Below are 16916 nucleotides of genomic sequence, written 5' to 3'. Positions count from 1 at the left end.
TGGGAGGCCCCGAAGGCCTGGTGCCCAGGAGCATCCCAAGTGAAGAGTTTCAAGGCAGGATCAGTGGTAGGCTCCAGGAACTCCGAGGAGCTGTGACGTCCGGGTACATGGACAGGAGAGAGACCCTCTGATAAATGACTCCCAGCCACAGGTCAGATGACAGCCCTACCAAGGCTGTGGCAGCAGCAGGCAGCGACTGTAGCTTTAGGGGCAGCCAGAGAAGGGGCCCTCAGGGCCACCAGGCAGACTATGTGGGGGCAGCCCAACTATCTGGCCAAATGCACACCTGGTGGGGAGGTGGGGGCTACTCAGTCACAGGCCAACTCCTCCACGGCCCTGGACGCCAGGTTGGGAAGGATGACAGGGGAACAGGGTTTCCAGAAATCCCAACCCGGCAAGGGGAACAGGCATAAGAAACCCATAATCATGGTGCCACAGGACCCCGGAGGGGGGACATAGCTCCCTGATCTGGAGATAAACAGCTTCATAAAGGAAGCAGGTTTTGAGAGAGTAGACATTTTTCAAGTGAGGAGGTGACTGGGGTGGAAACTGACTTTTCTGGCCTCCTTGCCCCTCAGGCTGCAGGCTCCCTCCCTCTCCTGGCCCATCAGCCTGAGTCAGGTAAGTGACCCCTGCCCAGCCCAGCCACGCCTTTGGAGGACCGGGGTCTCGTCAGCCCCCAGCTGTATAGGCCGTGGTGCAAGGAACACAAAGCCGACAACTGACAGACAGTGAACTGATGAGGGGCACAGAGACTGTTTATTGAGGGGCAGGTGCAGGAGAGGTAGCCGGCTCCGGTGCAGAAGTGGAGGCGGCAGGTCATGCCAAGGTGCTGCGGGCATCTGGCAGCCAGGGCCATGCCCCCCATCCTAGGGGACAGCATAAGCTCACTATGACAGGAGTAGCAAGGAGCCGGCCAGGGGAAGAGGTGGCCACAGCCTCCCATGATCCTGGGCAAGAAGCGGCAAATGTACTTGGCACAGGGGCCTGGGATTGGAGGACTGGGGTCTGGGTGTTCAAGGGGAGAATAAGAGGGGATCACGTCTGTGGAGTGGAGTAGAGACTGTGGTGGTGGCCACCTGGTCCCAGCACCTGGGAGAAGAGCAGAGGAGTGGTCCGTGTCTGGCTGCCCCCGCACCAGCCTGGCTCCCGCCCGATGGCGCCGTACCAGCTGCCAGAGCCTAGGCTGCCCGACATGCTGCAGGCAGAGAAACAAGGATCGGTCCCAAGGCAGGGACCAGGGCCAAATCCACAAGAGTCAGGGTGGGGAGAGAGGCTTAGCACAAGGCCCAGGGCCCCAGCTTTCCAGGCCCCAGGGCCTGAACCCTCGAGACTGTGGCAAACTGCATCTTGGGGTGGAAACCAGAGGGGACCTCACCCTGTACAGACAGGAAACGGGCAGGGCAGGGGTGGGGCCGAGGGGGAAAGTGCCAGGACCAGGGTCTAGATCCCCATGGCTCAATGGAGCGAGCTGGGAGCCCGCAGGACCTGAGGCAGGGCCAGGGCTCCTACCTGGTGCTCTCGCTACGGCCGTGCTCCCAGGAGCAGCCCTCGTCCTCACAGTGCCCGGCCCGGTCAAAGAAGTAGGAACGGGAGCCAAAGACCTGCCCATTGAGGATGCGGCTGGTGCTCTGGGGGAGGAAACCACCATCGTGCTTTCTCCCGCCCCACCATTGGCTTCCCACAGCCCCGCCAGACCCCGGCCCGGGGATTCCCGGCGTCCACCCGTCTCCGCTGGCCCTCACCAGGTCCTGTGGGGGCCGGTGCACCCGGAAAAAGCCCACCAGCAGGGTGGTGGGCAGCAGCTCCCACACAAAGAGGATGAGGCCAAACACCAGGTAGCCTTTGTTCCCCAGGTCATTCACCAGGTCCGCCTGTGGGAAGGCAGGGTTTGTATAATCCACAACTGTGCCGGGGGGGGAAAGGGGGAACCCAGACAGAGTCAAGGCCAACTGGGGGCCAAGAGCCATGGCTACTAAGGAGGCAGCCGAGGTGCTGAATGCCCACCTGGTCAGAGACGTTGTACCAGTCATAATCGAAGGCATCCAGCCGGCTCCGGGGGGCCAAGGCCAGGGCCGCCAGGTTGTAGCAGGCCCGGCTGGCGTAGAGCAGGACCATGGCGCCACCCATCGCAGCTGCCTGGCACACACTGGTCCCCTGGCACAGATGACAATAGAGGACCCTCAGGGAGGAGAAGCTCCAGCTCCCTCTCTACCCGGAAGATCACTGCCCAGAGACCCCAAGGGACACCTGGGGATCAGGGCTTGTGGCCCTACCTTGGCCTCCAGGTAGATGCTGGTGGAGGGCGCCCGCCGGGCGACCAGGCAGAGGCAGGCAGCAAGAGAGAGTGCGCAGATAACAAAGAGGGAGTCGCTCACCAGGACTCGCACCAGCAGGAGGGCCCAGGGCTGTGCCCGGCGCCGGCGCGACAGCACAGCGCACAGCACGTTCACCAGCAGAAAGAGCAGCGAGGCCCCCACGAAGGCCCCTCGGACAGCCAGCCTGCAGCCCACAGCACAGTCAGCCCCAGACAACCATCGCTGGCACTCCCTGACCCCCCAAATGCCCCCAGGAGACCCCAATGTCAATCAGAACCAATCCAGACCAATCCAGTCTGAACCCCGGCTCTCCAGTTTTACAGATGGGGAAACCGAGGCCCACAGAGGTCAGATGGTGACTGACAGCTATAATACAGTGGAAAGAACACAAGACTGAGAGAGACCTGGGGTGTGCCTGGGTGGCTCAGTTGGTTGTCTGCCTTTGGATGGAGTCATGATCCCAGGCTCCCTGCTCAGCAGGGAGTCTGCTTCTCTCTCTTTCTCTGCCCCTCATCCCCACTTGTGCACTCTCTCTCTCTCTCTCAAATAAATAAAATCTGAAAGAAAGAAAGAAAGAAAGAAAGAAAGAAAGAAAGAAAGAAAGAAAGAAAGAAAGAAAGAAAGAAAGAAAGAAAGAAAGAAAGAAAGAAAGAAAGAAAGAAAGAAAGAAAGAAAGAAAGGAGGGAGGGAGGGAGGGAGAGGGGGAGAGGGGGAGGGGGAGAGGGAGAGAGAGAGAGAGAGAGAGAAAGAAAAGAAAGAAAGAAAAGAAAAGAAAAGAAAAGAAAAAAAAGAAAAGAAAGAAAGAAAGAAAGAAAGGCAAACAAACCTGGGTGTAAGCCCTGGCTCTGTCTTCTGCCAGATCTATGACCTTGAACATGTGGCTTTACCTTGCTGGGCCTCAGTTTCTTCATCTCTCAGATGGGGATAGTAACAGCCTCACAGATAAGTTGTAAAAATGTTTCTGAAAGCTCTTAATAAACTGTAAGACGTTATATAAATGACCAGCTTATCACCACCCAAGGTCAGCCAGAAGAGCAGTCTGGGGCTTCCGAGGGCTGGGCTCTCCAGCTCCTCTTCCATCGTGGATGACGCTGGGACCCTCTCCCTTCACACTACCATGTCTGTTTCTAGCAACGCTGCCCTTCACCGGTGCAGTGCCTTTGCTGAGCCGTCTGCACCCCGTGCCTAACTTTTCATGGACCTTTTGCAAACATTTGCTAAGTTGTCCCCGCCTAGGCACTGCACAGGGTTGGCAAGAAATGGATGCCAGGCGGCTCCCTGCCCCTGGCCTGGGGGGTATGCCCATATGTCCCGTGTACTTACAAGCCTCGGCTCATCTCCGGCCGGCGCTTCGCCTTGGCCTTGAACACAACCTGGGAGCAGAGATGCCCATCATTCCTTTGGGCCTCTGGGCTTGCCACCCCATAGCCCACCCCACCCATTACCATGGTTACCTGGGCAAAGTAGAGGTTCATAAGTGTCAGTGTGAAGAACTGCAGGCAGACAGGGCAGCAGTAGAGAAGCCAAAAGGGCAGGGGTCCCAGACGGTTGGCTCGGGGGGTATCTCGGAAGTAGAAGGAGAAGAGGGTGGTGCGCAAGGCAGCCCAGAGCAGACAGAGTGCCAGGAACACTGTCTGATAGCTGAGACGCTTGTGCCCATATAGGAGCACCAGCCAGAGTTGGGCATATACGGAGAAGAAGAGCAGGGCATACAGAGTGGTGTAGGCCGCAGTCAGCCCCAGGGTCACGGCAGGAGGCAGCGCAGGGACCAGCCCAGCAGCAGGCACCAGGCCAGACAGGTTACTCTCCATGTCAGGGAGGCCTGAATCCCAGAGAAAGAGATGGAGGGCTGGCAGGGGGCCAGGGAAATAAATATGGAGGGATGGGAGTTGCAGGGTGCAGCGACAGAGATGGGGAGCTCAGAAGGGAAGAAGCTGCAGCTGGCCAGGCCCTTCCCCCTCAACAGAGGGACCCTGCCCTTGCAGCGGGACACAGGCAGCCTGGGGCCTGGGCCCCTCACTCTGGGAAGTGGAAGGACAGACCCTGTGGAGGGCAGAGGCGGGAAGTGGGCAGGGTCTCCTCCCTGGGCCAGCCCCAGAGCCAGGGCGAGGGGGTGCAGAGAATGAAGGACAGGGGTCCCTGGCCTTGCTTGTTCGAGTCGTCCCGGCTGGAGGGGGAGAGCCGGCAGATACCCTTCCGCTAAAGGCAGCGGCCGCTGCCGGGCACGCTCAACGCCCAGCTCTCCCCCTCCCCAAACTGGGGGTCTCTCTCCCTTCCAATAATCCGGATTGGGGATGGCCTCTGCCTCCTGTCCTCGGAATTCCGGACGCTGTCCCCCCCCCCCACTTCATCCACTCTCCAGCCTCGGAGGGTGCGGGAGGAGGCCGACGCCGGGTCCTCAGGACGCCGCTGGGGGAGCCGGCTCTGGTCGCTGGGACCCGGGGCTCCGGCTCCCCGGCTCCCCGGCTCCCGCTGCTCCGCCCCCTCCTGCGCCTGCGCCTGCGCCTGCGCCTGCGTCTGCGCGGGCGCCGTTCGCTACGCTAAATGCGCAGGGTCTGGCCCCGTCAGCCCCGCAGCCCCGCGCCGCGCCGCCTACGGGTGCCACGGGTTACTAGAGGCAGCGGGAGGCCGAGACGCTGGGGCGGAACCGCAATCCGGCGGGCGCCCGGGTGGGCCGTGCCCGGAGCCACCCGCCCTCGTTTGTTTGGGAGGCAGCCAGTTCCCGTGCTTTTCTTCCCCATTCCCAAATCGAGATCGCGCCGCCCGCCCGGGGGGCGGCAACAACTTCCCCTCACCGGCTCTCCGAAGGAAACTTCCGCCCACAGCTAAGATGGCCCCCGGGCCCCGCCCCCTGGGCTTAACCCTCAGGGCCCAGCAGTCCCGGGGAGGCACGCCCGCCCCTCTCCCTGGCGGGCCGCGGTTCCCGCTCACCTGGCCGGCAGCCTGCTCGGCGCGAAGCCTCAGCGAGTCCTACGGCCACCCTCAACGGGGCCCCCTCTCCTGCGCCGGGGCAGTCATCCTGCCGGGGAGGAGGCTCCCTTGCTTATCTCGAGCGCTCCGGAGCTGGCGCGGAGAGTAGTGCCCCCGAGGCGGGCGGTGCGAGGTTTCCACTGTGGGGAAGAGGGAGTGGGACTTCCCGACCCGGCTACCCAGTCCACACGGAGCAGTGACAACAGCAGCAACACTTGCATCCAGATGAAGCAGTGACAACAGCAACAACACCTGCATCGACGGCTGAGCTTCAACTGAAGCTTTGCAAAGTGCTTTCATCCACAGTAATCACCACTCGGTTTACAAAGTTCACTGGCTTCTAAGGGAGGTGTCATTATCTTCATTTTACAGGAGTGGAGACTAAGGCCCAGAGGGACTGAAGGGCTTGTCAGCAGAAGCTGGTCTCCAGGTTCCAAGTGGGGACCCCAGAGAATCCCTCATCTGCTCCCACACATGGCCCAGGCACAAGGAAGTCGGGAGCTGAGCGGCGGGAGGCGAGGAAGGGACCCAGGACGAGGGCGGCGGGCAGGGAGCGGGTCCGCCGGCGGGGGCGGAGCCTGGGCCGGGAGCGGCCACGCCCCCTGGACAGCCCTAGTGACATTTCAAGAGCTGATTGGGCCGGGTCGGTGACAGTTCCCGTTGCCCGGGCAACTAGGGCCGGGCTCCCTCGGTACTAGAGGGAGGCGGCAGGCCCGCGTCAGGGGCCTCGAGATCGGGCTTGGGGTAAGACTCGTGTCCCATCACCGAGGGCAGGGTGGGCCGGGGCCTAAGTAGGGGCCTGGGACTGCTTCACAGCACCAGGGCTCCAAAACAGATTTAGGTCCTGGGTGGACAGGCTGAAAGACCTGCCCAGCTAGAGTCAGTGGACAAATCCGGGCCTGGGAGGCAGGGTGAACTTGGGGTTCTAAGGTGGGAGAGGGAGCTAGAAGCATCTGCTGCCCCCCCTTCACTGGCCACCATTTGCCCCAGCTGTGCCCTAACTACCTACCATGTTGCCCCCACAGCCCAGAGCATGTTCCAGATCCCAGAGTTTGAGCCCAGTGAGCAGGAAGACTCCAGTCCTGCAGATAGGGGCCTGGGCCCCAGCCCCACAGGGGACCGGCCCCCAGGCCCTGGTAAGCACCGGCAGACGGCCCCAGGCCTCCTAGGGGAAGCTGGTCACCAGCAGGGGCAGCCGGCCAGCAGCAACCACCATGGAGGTAGGTACCCACCCCCCCAACCACCTGCCTATCCACCTTGCCCCTAGCCCTGTAGCTCCCCGCATCCCAGCTGCATCCCCACTCACTGGCTGGCTTCAAGTAAGTGCCTAACCTCTCCGCACCTCAGTTTCCTCTTTTGTAAAACAGAGCAATTAATCACCACCATTGTAGGGCTGTTGGGATGATTAGCAGAAATATATAGGAAGCACTTAATTATAGTGCCAGCGCATAGTAAATGCTCAAAGAATGTAGCTGTTAGCGTAGGACCAGGACAGAAATTACCTAGAGACAGCCCGTGAGCCAGATGGGGGAAGTGACCTGCCTAAGGTCCCACTTAGTTGGCTTTGCCTTTGGTAGGAAGCGGGGCTGGAAGACTCCAAGGTGCCCCACCCCAGGCTTTGCACCTTCCCTGAAATTGGACTTTAGCCCCCAGGTGTGTGCTTTCCTGCCTTGTGTCACACACCCACACTAGGGTCATCCTTGCCAGTTGCCAGGGGCAAGTGACCCCAAGGAGTCTATCCACACTCAGCGAGGGGACCCAGTGCTAAGATGGAAGGATGGGCACTGGAGAACAGCGGCCATTTCTCCCCATTTCTCCCCAGCAGCCTACCTCCCAGTGCCCACCCCAGGTGTCAGCACCTGGAACAACCATAGCGATCTTCTGTAAACAGAACTCCTATCCCTAACGTCACGAAGCCGAAATGACCCCATCGTCACGTTCAGAAACAAGAAGGCTTACGAAGTCCTGCTTCCCAGCCCGCACACACACACTTTGTCAGACTGAACTCCACAGGCTTTAATTCCTCTACAGTCCAGATCTTTGCTCTTGCTGCTCACGGCTTTCCACCCCCCACCTCGCTGTTCCTCTTCATCCTCCGTATCAAGTGCTTAATTTGTGCCACGTGCAGCCCTAGCTGCCAGGGGTGCATCAGTGAACAAAAGAGATAAAAGTCCTTGCCCTTTGCGGTGCCTCCATTCTAGTTGAGTGGAAAGAGACAGGCTGTCAACAAACAAACAAATGGTATGATGCGTAATGGCAGCGCCAGAAACATTCTTTACTTTCTCTTTGGAATCCAGAGTTGGTGGGGGGCTGGGGGAGTGACTCTAACTGAGGTGATCAGGGTCAGCCTTGGTACGAAGCAACATTTGAGCCAAAGTTGGAAGTGGTCAGAGGTGAGCCTTGCCCCTATCTGCAGAAAAACTGATCCTGGCTGGAAAAACAGATCCTGGCCAAGGGAAGGGCAAATGCAAAGGCCCTGAGGGCAGGACACAGTCTGGGCCCCTGCGGGGAGGAGAGGTAGAGATGCAGTGAGGGATTAATGGGGGGGAGGGGCATCTGGGCTGGGCCTGGGAGGCCTGTGTCAGGAGGTTGGCTTTCACTTTGAGTGAAAACACACGGGAGGGCTTTGAGCAGAGGCAGGGCGGTCTGATTTGGGGTCAACAGTACCACCAGGGGCTCTGTGTTGAGACTAGCCTGCAGTGGGCAAAAGCAGCCCGGGGAGGGGCGGGGGGCATGCGGAGGAGGCTGCTGCGAGAGTCCCAGTGAGGGAGGATATGATGGCTTGGGCCCGGTGGTGGCAGAGGAGATGGTACATAGCTGGGCTCTGGGTTTATTTTGAAGGTAGAACTGGCAGCATTTGCCAACAAACTGGGTGTGGGGTGTGGGGGGAAGAGAGGAGTCAGGGGTGACTGCAAGAAATCTGGCCTGGGCACTTTGGAGGACGGAGCTGCTCTTAACTCTGACGGAACTTCGGCCAAATCAGGAGCCTGGTTTGGGCCAGGTGAGGGTAGAGGGGCCTTTTGGGCAGCCGGGTGGACATTTCCAGTAGGGTTAGGTTTAGGCAGGATTTATACACGTGGGAGGTGGGAGTTGTCAATCACTGAGGTCGTGTTCTCTGAGGCCCGGGGAGCCAGTGTAGACAGGCAGGGGCCTGGGCTGAGCCTGGGGCTTTGGCCTTCAGAGGGCAGCAGCAGAGAAGGAGCCCGCAGTGGGGACCTGGAAGGAATTACCAGCAGTATGGGAGGGAAACCAGGAGCAGGCAGGGCCCGCGCAGCAAGGGGATGCTTCTGGCTAGAGGAGGGCTGGGAGTGGAGCCCTGGAGTCGCCAACAGGGGGCCACTGCAGTTTTGGTGCGGAGGTTGAGGCTGAGCTCAGTTCAGTGGGGACGGATAACGGGAAGAGAGGTGGAGACGGAAAGGAGAGCCCACTCTTGGCAGTTGTGCTCCAGGAAGGGGAGCAGAGAAGGCCCAAGGAGGATCCAGGAAGGGTTGTTTGGTTGTTGTTTTTGGTTTTGTTTTTTTTAAAGGGGAAAGAAAATAGCCTGTCTGTAAGCTGATGGGAGTAATCCAGGAGCCAGGGAACTACCAGATGAGGCAGGAGAGAAGGGAGGCTAGCTAGAGAGATGTCCTTGAGTAGGAGAGAGGGGTCTGGAGCCTGGGGAGGCCTGGCTCAGCTAAACGCGGGGCAGTGGACGTGGGTGCGTGGTTGTGGGTAGATACTTCATGGGAAGTAGTAGAAGTTTCTCTTGTGGGTGCTGCCAGTTTCTCCAGAAAAGGGTTGAGGAGAGAGGATTAGGTTTGAAGTGGTCATCCATCCTCAAGCATAGAGCATGCAAGGTGGGCTGGGCAATGTCAAGGGTGCCACTGGGTTTTATGGCCACGAATGTTTTTTTTAATTATAAACTTTTTTTCTAAAGATTTTATTTATTTATTTGAGAGTGAGTTAGAGAGAGAGAGCGCGCCCACGCGCATGAGTGGGCGGGAAGGGCAGAGGGAGAAGGAAAAGGAGACTCCCTGCTGAGCAGGGAGCCCAATGCGGGGCTCAATCCCAGGACCCTGGGATCATGACCAGAGCCGAAGGCAGATGCTTTTTTTTTTTTTTTAAGATTTTATTTATTTATGTGAGAGATAGCACGAGAGGGAAGAGGGTCAGAGGGAGAAGAAGACTCCCTGCTGAGCAGGGAGTCCGATGTGGGACTCGATCCCGGGACTCCAGGATCATGACCTGAGCCGAAGGCAGTCGCTTAACAAACTGAGCCCACCCAGGCGCCCCCGAAGGCAGATGCCTAACCAACTGAGCTGCCCAGGAGCCCGTGGCCACAAGCTGAAACGGAGGCGGCATGGCTGTGCTTTTTCCAGCCACACTGGCTGCTGGGGGCTCGCGGGGGCCAGCGGGGAGTTGGAGTTTAACCAGAGCTGTGCCTGTCTCAGCCCAGCTGGGGAGGGGTGCTTGAGGGTACCTGCGAGGGGAGGGAATGGTTGGTGTGGTGTGTAGGCTTGCCCTGGGAGTTCTGGCGTCACTCGAGTGGGCTTCCAAGGGAGGGAGCCAGCCAGGTAGGAGCTGCGAGGCTTGGGACAGAGTTACGGAAGGTTCTGACCGGGACTGAGAGCTAGACAGTCTGGAGCTGGAGAAGGAAGGGCAGGGAAGGAGAGGCTGGAAAGCGGAAGGGCAACTTGGGTCCTGGGAATGAATAAAGACGGGGCTGGAGGAAGCTCCTGCACCAGGGGGTGTGCGGCCTCGGGGCAGAGGCGCCTTCCCCAGCTCCAGACCCTTCCAGGAGGAGGGCCAGAGGGGTGAAAATAACCATCACGTGTAAGGACTGACGGGAGTTCTTAAACTTTGACTTAAGTTTTTTTTAATTTAAATTTAATTAATTAACATATAATGTATTAGTAGTTTCCGAGGTGGAGGTCAGTGATTCATCAGTTACATGTAACAGCCAGTGCTCATCCCATCACGTGCCCTCCTTAATGCCCATCACCCAGTGACCCCATCCCTCCATTCCCCCCTTGACTTAGTTTTCTCTTTTTTTACGATTTTATTTATTTATTTGACAGACAGCAAGAGAGGGAACACAAGCAGGGGGAGCGGGGGGAGGAAGAAGCAGGCTTCCCGCGGAGCCGGGAGCCCGAAGCGGGACTCGATCCCGGGACTCCAGGGTCACGACCTGAGCTGAAGGCAGACGCCCAACGACTGAGCCACCCAGGCGCCCCAGTTTTCTTTTCTTTCTTTTTTTTTTAAGATTTTATTTATTTATTTGACGGAGCGAGAGAGAGTGGCAGGCAGAGGGAGAGGGAGAAGCAGGCTCCCTGCTGAGCAGAGAGCCCAACATGGGGCTGGATCCCAGGACCCTGGGATCATGACCTGAGCTGAAGGCAGACGCTTAACCGACTGAGCCACCCAGGTGCCCCTTGACTTAGTTTTCAATACCTAAAAAGCAAATGATTTTCTCATAAAAGATCGGCAAGTGCTGGTGGCCCGCCAGAACCACAGAGCCCTGCCCCCTCCAGGTGGGCAGAGCCCTGTCACTCTTCATATTCCCTGCCCCTGGGCCCTGTGGGACTGGACTGTCCGTGTCCCCAGGGCAGAGACTGGGCCACCTTTTGTGCTGTGACGGCCCCAGCGCGTAGCCCAGTGCCCGGGACAGGTAGGTGCGCAGTGAGCCGTGGGGATGTGTGTGGATGGTGGAGAGGGAAGGGGGAACGCCCAATGGGCCGGACTGCAGGGTTCAAGCCCAGCTCCACCCTCTATTAGCAGGTTGAACTTGAGCAGGCTAGTTAACTCTGTCGGTCTCTGTTTGCTTATCTGTAAAATGAGAATAGAACTTGTCCTCCCTTCTTGTAGGGGGGATTTGATCAGTTAATATAGGAAAAGTGCTTAGAAACAGTGCCTGGCCCAGAGGAACATTTGCTGTTCTTACTCTTACTGCCGTTGTTGCTGTTATTGTTACTGTGAGTTGGTCCAGGCTCTGAGCAGAGCTGAGGACTGCTGTTCATTCGGTGGAGGTAGACGTGAATAACCCCCATGCCCTCCTCAAAATGGACAAGTAAAGTTTAAGTTAGAACCAGAATGTAAAGGCCTTGAAAGCCACGCTAAGGAGTTTGGACTTTACCTCCTTGGCAATGGGGGGGCCACTGAAGGTTTTAGGCAGAGGACAGACACAGTTGGGTTTAAAGCAGGGGTTGACAAACCACTAAGTCCCTATTTTTTTTTTTTTTTTTTTTGTCAGCCCATGAGCTAAGAATAGTTTTGACATTTTTTAAATTGTAGTGGAATATACAGCAACACAATTATATATTGTTTATGGCTTCTTTCAAGCAGTGACCACAAAACTGAGTAGCTGTTAACAGACTGCGTGGCCTGCAGTGCCCAAACATTTACTCTCTGGCCCTTTACCAAAAACATTTGCCGGCCTCTGCTTTAGAATGTTTTCTGATTTAGCAGCTCTGAGCAAGATGGCATGTTCTTTGCAGGGCAGTAAGGGATTTCTGTACCCCAAATGGCTTGGCTTTAGGGTAGACAGGGAGTCTGGGCTTCCTGCAGGTGCCAGAAGCTGATGGGCCTCACGCGCCTGCTCAGTTTGGGGTGCCACATTGTCGGGGGGGGCAAGCAGTATGTGAGCACCTGCATGCAGGAGGTCAGGATTCAAACCCAGGGCGCCTGGGTGGCTCAGTTGGTTAGGCGACTGCCTTCGGCTCAGGTCATGATCCTGGAGTCCTGGGATCGAGTCCCGCATCGGGCTCCCTGCTCAGCGGGGAGTCTGCTTCTCCCTCTGACCCTCTTCCCTCTCGTGCTCTCTATCTCTCATTCTCTCTCTCTCAAATAAATAAATAAAATCTTAAAAAAAAAAAAAAAAAGGATTCAAACCCAGAGCTGCCTGATGGCAAAGCTTCACTGCCTCAAGGTGCCTGGATTACCACCGTTTTAAGTGTGTAAGGATGCTCTCAGAAGCGTGAACTTGGATGTGTCCGGCCCTACGCGCTTACCCAGAAGACCCACGGTAAAGAACTTAAAGCTTTGCTGGGCCTTGGGGCACCTCCAGCCAGAGGCCCCTCCCGCTCCCCCACCCCAGCCCCAGGAGGGCTGAGAGGATGGTGGGAGTGGGCAAGCCTGAGCACACACCCAGGCTCACACCCAGGCAGGAGCCACGCCCTCTCCCATTAACTTGCCCAGAGTTGGGAGAGGCCACCTCTGTCCTGCCCAGGGCCCTGTAGGGGCGAGAGCTCGTTTGAAGGTGGGTTAGTTCAGAGTGAGCATGTCCACTTCCGCAGGGAGTTCACAGAAAATTCCTCAGTTTTTTTTCCAGTAAAGAGAAGGACACTTTTAAAAAGCTCAAGTTTACACATATGCTCATCATTCTGATGGTGGCTGGCTTGGCATCGCTAAGTCCATGGCTTTGGTGAAAACAGCTTGCCCCAGAGGATAGGCTCCTGGTAGGGCTGGCAGTCACAGAAGGCCCAGAGGTGCCTTCCCCAAGCGGCACCCCCAAGGTGGCCCGTGGGGCTGATGTTGGGAACCTGGGGCGCGAGCATTAAGCACACAGGCCCTGGAGCCAGGCTGGTTGGGGGTTGGATCCCACCTGCTAGCTGTGTGACACTGGGGAAGTGCCTCACCCTCTCTGTGCCTTAGTTTTTTCTCCTCTGTAAAATAGGGACAGTGAGGAACCTTCCTCATAGGGTACGATGGGGACCTAATGAATCAATTCAGGTGAAGCACTTCCAACCTGACATGGCGAGTGCTCTTCTGCTTGTTCTGATTTTTGGGCGAGGGGGCAGCGTGAGCAAGTCACTCACTTTCCAGCTCTTGGGCCTAGCGTCTGTCAGGTGTGGTGGTTTGTGTGCATTCTTAAAAGCTAGTAACGGAGAATAGCTGACGTTCCGTGAGCCCTTAAGTGGCTAGGAGGGTGTGCCCACTGCAGGACGTCTGGCAAGTTCCTAACCTCTAGGTGCCTGCACTTCTTCATCTGTAATATAGGGGAACTTAGCGGCCACCTCCCTGGGAAGCTGGGAGGCTTCAGGATGTAAAGGGGACGGAACCTAGTGCTTTTCTTGTCTCATCTGTTCCTGGGGTGGTCCTGGGAGATGGGGGCTGCCCCCATTTCTTTTATTTTTTAAGATTTTATTTATTTGAGAGAGAAAGAGCATGAGCAGGGGGAGAGGGAGAAGCAGGCTTGCCTTAGAGCAGGGAGCCCAACGAGGGGCTCGATCCCAGGACCCCGGGATCATGACCCGAGCTGAAGGCAGACACCCAAACAACCAAGCCACCTAGGTACCCCTGCCCCCATTTCATAGAGGAAGATACTGAGGCCCCACCAAGTTAGAAAAGGGCCCAAGGTGGTGCATCTGGATGGCTCAGTTGGTTGGGTGTCCGCCTTTGGCTCAGGTTGTGATCCCAGGGTCTTGGGATTGAGCCCTGCATCTCCTTGGGCTCTGTGCTCAGCGGGGAGTCAGCTTCTCCCTCTCCCTCTGCTCCACCCCTCTGTCCGTGAGCATGCACTCTCTTCCTCTCTCTCTCTCTCTCAAATAAATAAATAGAATCTTAAAAAAGGGGGGGGGGGCACAAGATCACAATGCAGGAATCTGGTTGAGGTGGGCCTCCTGCCTCTGCCCAAGCCCGCACGCTCCACAGAACTGGAAAGTGCTCTGTAGGTGGGCCTGTCCTTATCAAGGGTCTTTCTATTCCTGTCTCTTCCATCCTTATTTCTGATTTAGCTGCCTGTTCCCACTTCCACCTCACTCCTCAGAGGCTTGATGGTGTTCCTGCTTAACCTCAGGCCTGGACTTTGGTGAAGCTCAGAACAGCCAGGAGCTCTGACCACCCTCTTAGCCTAAGCCTTTCTGGATCCAGCACCCTCTTCCCTCCTTAGCTTTCTTAGACACGTCTCTGGAGCTGGGCCCCTTGGAGGCCCTGCAGCCCCTGAAAGTTACCCGCAGGGCTTTGCGTAAGGGCCTGTGGGAGAGGATGAGACACAGTTACACCCTGGCTTCAGAGCCTAAATCTTACTTCCTCCAAAATGCCTTCCCTAACAGATGGGCCTTGCTGGGGCCCCTGAGCACCTTCCCCTGCTCTTTTCATGCTGGCTTTCACGCTACTAGGTAGCTCTGGGTTTTTGCTCCTGGGACTGGTTCTAGGTCTCTTTTGGTCTCGATTTTGGGGTTGGGGTTGGCAGGAGTGGAGGGATGGCACAAGGTACACAGGTCAGACAGACTCAGAACACAGGAGAGGCGACCGTGAATGAGAACCCGTCGTTTACTTCCAGCTTTCAGAGCACTTTCACACTGTTTTATGTGACCTTCCCACGGCCACTGGTTAGTAGGGGATAGGTCTGTCCCCACACAGAGGTGAGCACACTGGCTCAGAGTTGAAGGGTGGTTTGGTAAGGGAAGAGGTGTAGCTCAGTGGTTGATCACTGGACTCTGGAGTCCAAGAAACCTCGAGAGACTTCCAACCTGAGAGCTTCATACTGTGTGACCATCGACAAGTCTCCGCTCTCTAAGACTCTGTCTTCTTGTCTGTAAAATGGAGGCAGTGTTAGGACTCACTTCTTAGGAGGTAAGGAGCATAATGAGGGAATTCCCAGGGCTGGCACATAGTGCTCCATAATCAAAAGTCAACAGACCCTTCCGACTCTTTCTCCAAAGCAGGTGCTTGGGAGGTCCAGACATGCTGCTGACAGGTCCTTGCTCTCCAGGGGCCCAAGGTCTCCCTAGGCCACAACAGTGAAACAAATGGGCCCCAGCAGATCACTTGCAGAGGTGGAGTTCAGCCCTGCCTAGGGCAGGAAACCTCATCCAGGTGACTGATTTCCTCCAAGAGTGCCCTGAGGCCCCATGGTCTTGCGCGGATAACTATACTACTTACGTCCTTGTTTTATGGCAGGCACAGAGGCAGAGGTCATTCAATACACTAAGGGCCTGGCCCATTAATGGGGCTCAATTAAGATTTGTGGGATTAATGAGAAGTTAATCCAAATCTTCACAAAGCCCCATGAGCTTTACATATGAAGGAACTGAACTGGGCTTCCGAGGTACTGTGCACACAGAGACATCAGCGGGCGAGGAGCTGGTGCCAAGGGCTTTGGCAAGGCTGGGGGCGCAGAGGCGTGGAGACTCAGGTCGCCCCCGTCCCCTGTGCAGGCGCTGGGGCTGTGGAGACCCGGAGTCGCCACAGCTCGTACCCCGCGGGGCCCGAGGAGGATGAAGCGATGGAGGAGGAAGAGCTCAGCCCTTTCCGGGGGCGCTCGAGCTCAGCGCCCCCCAACCTCTGTGCTGCACTGCGCTATGGCCGCGAGCTCCGGAGGATGAGCGACGAGTTCCAGGGCTCCTTCAAGGTGAGCACCGGCCCCAAAGCGTGTCGGGATCTGTAGTTCCGGGACCCCTCCTCTCCCTCTGGCCTGACCCTTCCTGCGCCCCAGGGCCTGCCGGTATCTGTAGTCCAGACCGTGCGTCAGAAGGCTAAAGCGCTTGAGTTCCCCAAATTCTCGGGGCGCGAGGCATGCTGGTATTTGTGCTCCCGGTCGGCCCCTTTCCGATATCCGGGTTCTTTGGCCTCAACTTCAGAATTACTTAGTTCTTGAATTGCTGTCCCGGCTTCGCGGCTAGGTCTCGGTCTCTGGGGCTTACAGGGTCTTAGGGGCTTACAGGGTCTTAGGCGTTCTCTCCCCGCGTCCCTGGCACGGTGCGTCTGGGATCTAACCAGTACCACTCCTGAGGGCCCAAGCGGTCCTTCCACCTTCTTCCCCTCGGTAGAGGGCATGCCGGGAGCTACGGTCTTTAGGTCCGCCGGCATCTCACTTAGCGGTGGAATTCCGGAGGTGGAAGGCTCCGACTCGGGCTGCCAGGACAAGCTAACTCATTTAACCCTTTCCTCCTCCCACCCCGAAGGGACTTCCTCGCCCGAGGAGCGCGGGCACAGCGACGCAGATGCGACAAAGCCCCAGCTGGACGCGCGTCATCCTGTCCTGGTGGGATCGGAACTTGGGGAGAGGAGGCTCCGCCCCCTCCCAATGACCAGTCCCACAGCCCGAAACTCTTCCCCCCTTCTCGGCGCCGCCGGCGGCCATCTTGGCTGTGGGCGGAAGTCTTTTCCGCAGGCTTTATGCAAGAAAGAGGATCAGTTCTTTCCTTTTCGAAGGAGGCGATCTGACCCAAAGACCGAATTCGCTTCCGGTGTGTACGAGGAGTACGGAGGGGTTTGGCCCCGTCGGAAGTTTTGAAGTTTATCCGCCCTTAGCCGCCGGAAGTGGCCCCGTGACCCCGCCCCCGGCGCTGGGCTACCCCTAGCGTCTGCGCCAAGTTGCAAGCTGGGAAAGTTTCAACTTCACTAGAGCCCTTTCCTCCGCGGTATCGCTGCGGACCATCGCTGGCAACGAAATATGCTAATAAAGCCCGCGTTTGTGCCGCCGAGTCTCCTCGCTCCGTCGCTTGGGGTTTCGCAGGCTGGGGAAGCGCTAGCTAGCACTGAGTTTCAAAAGATGCCCTCGCTTTACACGGCTCTTTTTGAGTGACTTAACCTGGAACCGAGACCAGGAAGGGGTCCAGGCGGCGACCAGAGCCAGGGCTGCTTGGTCTCCGGAAAGCGGAGCGCAGCCGGGCCTCGGGCACCTCCAGGTCCTTATCTCTAATATGC

At 57.5% G+C, this 16916-nt stretch overlaps 2 protein-coding genes and 1 long non-coding RNA gene across 5 annotated transcripts; 1 reads left to right on the top strand and 2 right to left on the bottom strand.

Annotated features, from left to right (window-relative positions):
* Positions 1-740: 740 nt before the first annotated feature.
* On the bottom strand, positions 741-5384 carry GPR137 (G protein-coupled receptor 137). Of its 2 annotated transcripts, none has more exons than XM_027579853.1 (8): positions 5250-5384; positions 3773-4140; positions 3642-3691; positions 2277-2502; positions 2008-2157; positions 1746-1874; positions 1513-1631; positions 741-1198 (listed from the first exon to the last, which is right to left on the bottom strand). In XM_027579853.1, the coding sequence occupies exons 2-8, from the start codon at positions 4127-4129 to the stop codon at positions 1039-1041; spliced, it is 1191 nt and encodes a 396-aa protein (XP_027435654.1). In that variant the 5' UTR covers positions 4130-4140; positions 5250-5384; the 3' UTR covers positions 741-1038. The 2 variants fall into 2 exon arrangements, with proteins under 2 accessions (XP_027435654.1, XP_027435655.1); XM_027579854.1 differs by having other exon boundaries at positions 1039-1198; positions 3773-4167.
* Positions 5385-5500: 116 nt separating this feature from the next.
* BAD (BCL2 associated agonist of cell death) lies at positions 5501-16694 on the top strand. 2 transcript variants are annotated; one of them, XM_027579860.1, is made up of 4 exons: positions 5501-5633; positions 6314-6508; positions 15425-15618; positions 16172-16692. In XM_027579860.1, exons 2-4 carry the CDS (start codon positions 6322-6324, stop codon positions 16295-16297), a joined length of 507 nt encoding a protein of 168 aa, XP_027435661.1. In that variant the 5' UTR covers positions 5501-5633; positions 6314-6321; the 3' UTR covers positions 16298-16692. The 2 variants fall into 2 exon arrangements, with proteins under 2 accessions (XP_027435661.1, XP_027435659.1); XM_027579858.1 differs by lacking the exon at positions 5501-5633 and adding an exon at positions 5909-6032 and having other exon boundaries at positions 16172-16694.
* LOC113914540 lies at positions 14515-15416 on the bottom strand. The gene is made up of 2 exons (XR_003517478.1): positions 14908-15416; positions 14515-14800 (listed from the first exon to the last, which is right to left on the bottom strand). It is a non-coding gene; the product is annotated as an uncharacterized LOC113914540 (long non-coding RNA).
* Positions 16695-16916: the final 222 nt, after the last annotated feature.

Source organism: Zalophus californianus, chromosome 11 (assembly GCF_009762305.2).
Source record: "Zalophus californianus isolate mZalCal1 chromosome 11, mZalCal1.pri.v2, whole genome shotgun sequence".
NCBI lineage: Eukaryota > Metazoa > Chordata > Mammalia > Carnivora > Otariidae > Zalophus > Zalophus californianus.
This window is presented reverse-complemented; position numbering and strand designations above follow the sequence as displayed.

What these genes read in the sequence shown, in the direction of transcription:
- BAD (XM_027579858.1), top strand. Translation starts at nt 6,322, where the DNA reads ATGTTCCAGATCCCAGAGTTTGAGCCCAGTGAGCAGGAAGACTCCAGT. An exon ending in CAGCAGCAACCACCATGGAG is followed by an intron (nt 6,509 to 15,424) that starts GTAGGTACCCAC and finishes TCCCCTGTGCAG; the next exon opens with GCGCTGGGGCTGTGGAGACC. An exon ending in AGTTCCAGGGCTCCTTCAAG is followed by an intron (nt 15,619 to 16,171) that starts GTGAGCACCGGC and finishes CCCACCCCGAAG; the next exon opens with GGACTTCCTCGCCCGAGGAG.
- GPR137 (XM_027579853.1), bottom strand. Translation starts at nt 4,129, where the DNA reads ATGGAGAGTAACCTGTCTGGCCTGGTGCCTGCTGCTGGGCTGGTCCCT. An exon ending in CCGGAGATGAGCCGAGGCTT is followed by an intron (nt 2,503 to 3,641) that starts GTAAGTACACGG and finishes TGTGGGCTGCAG; the next exon opens with GCTGGCTGTCCGAGGGGCCT. An exon ending in ACCGGCCCCCACAGGACCTG is followed by an intron (nt 1,632 to 1,745) that starts GTGAGGGCCAGC and finishes TTCCTCCCCCAG; the next exon opens with AGCACCAGCCGCATCCTCAA.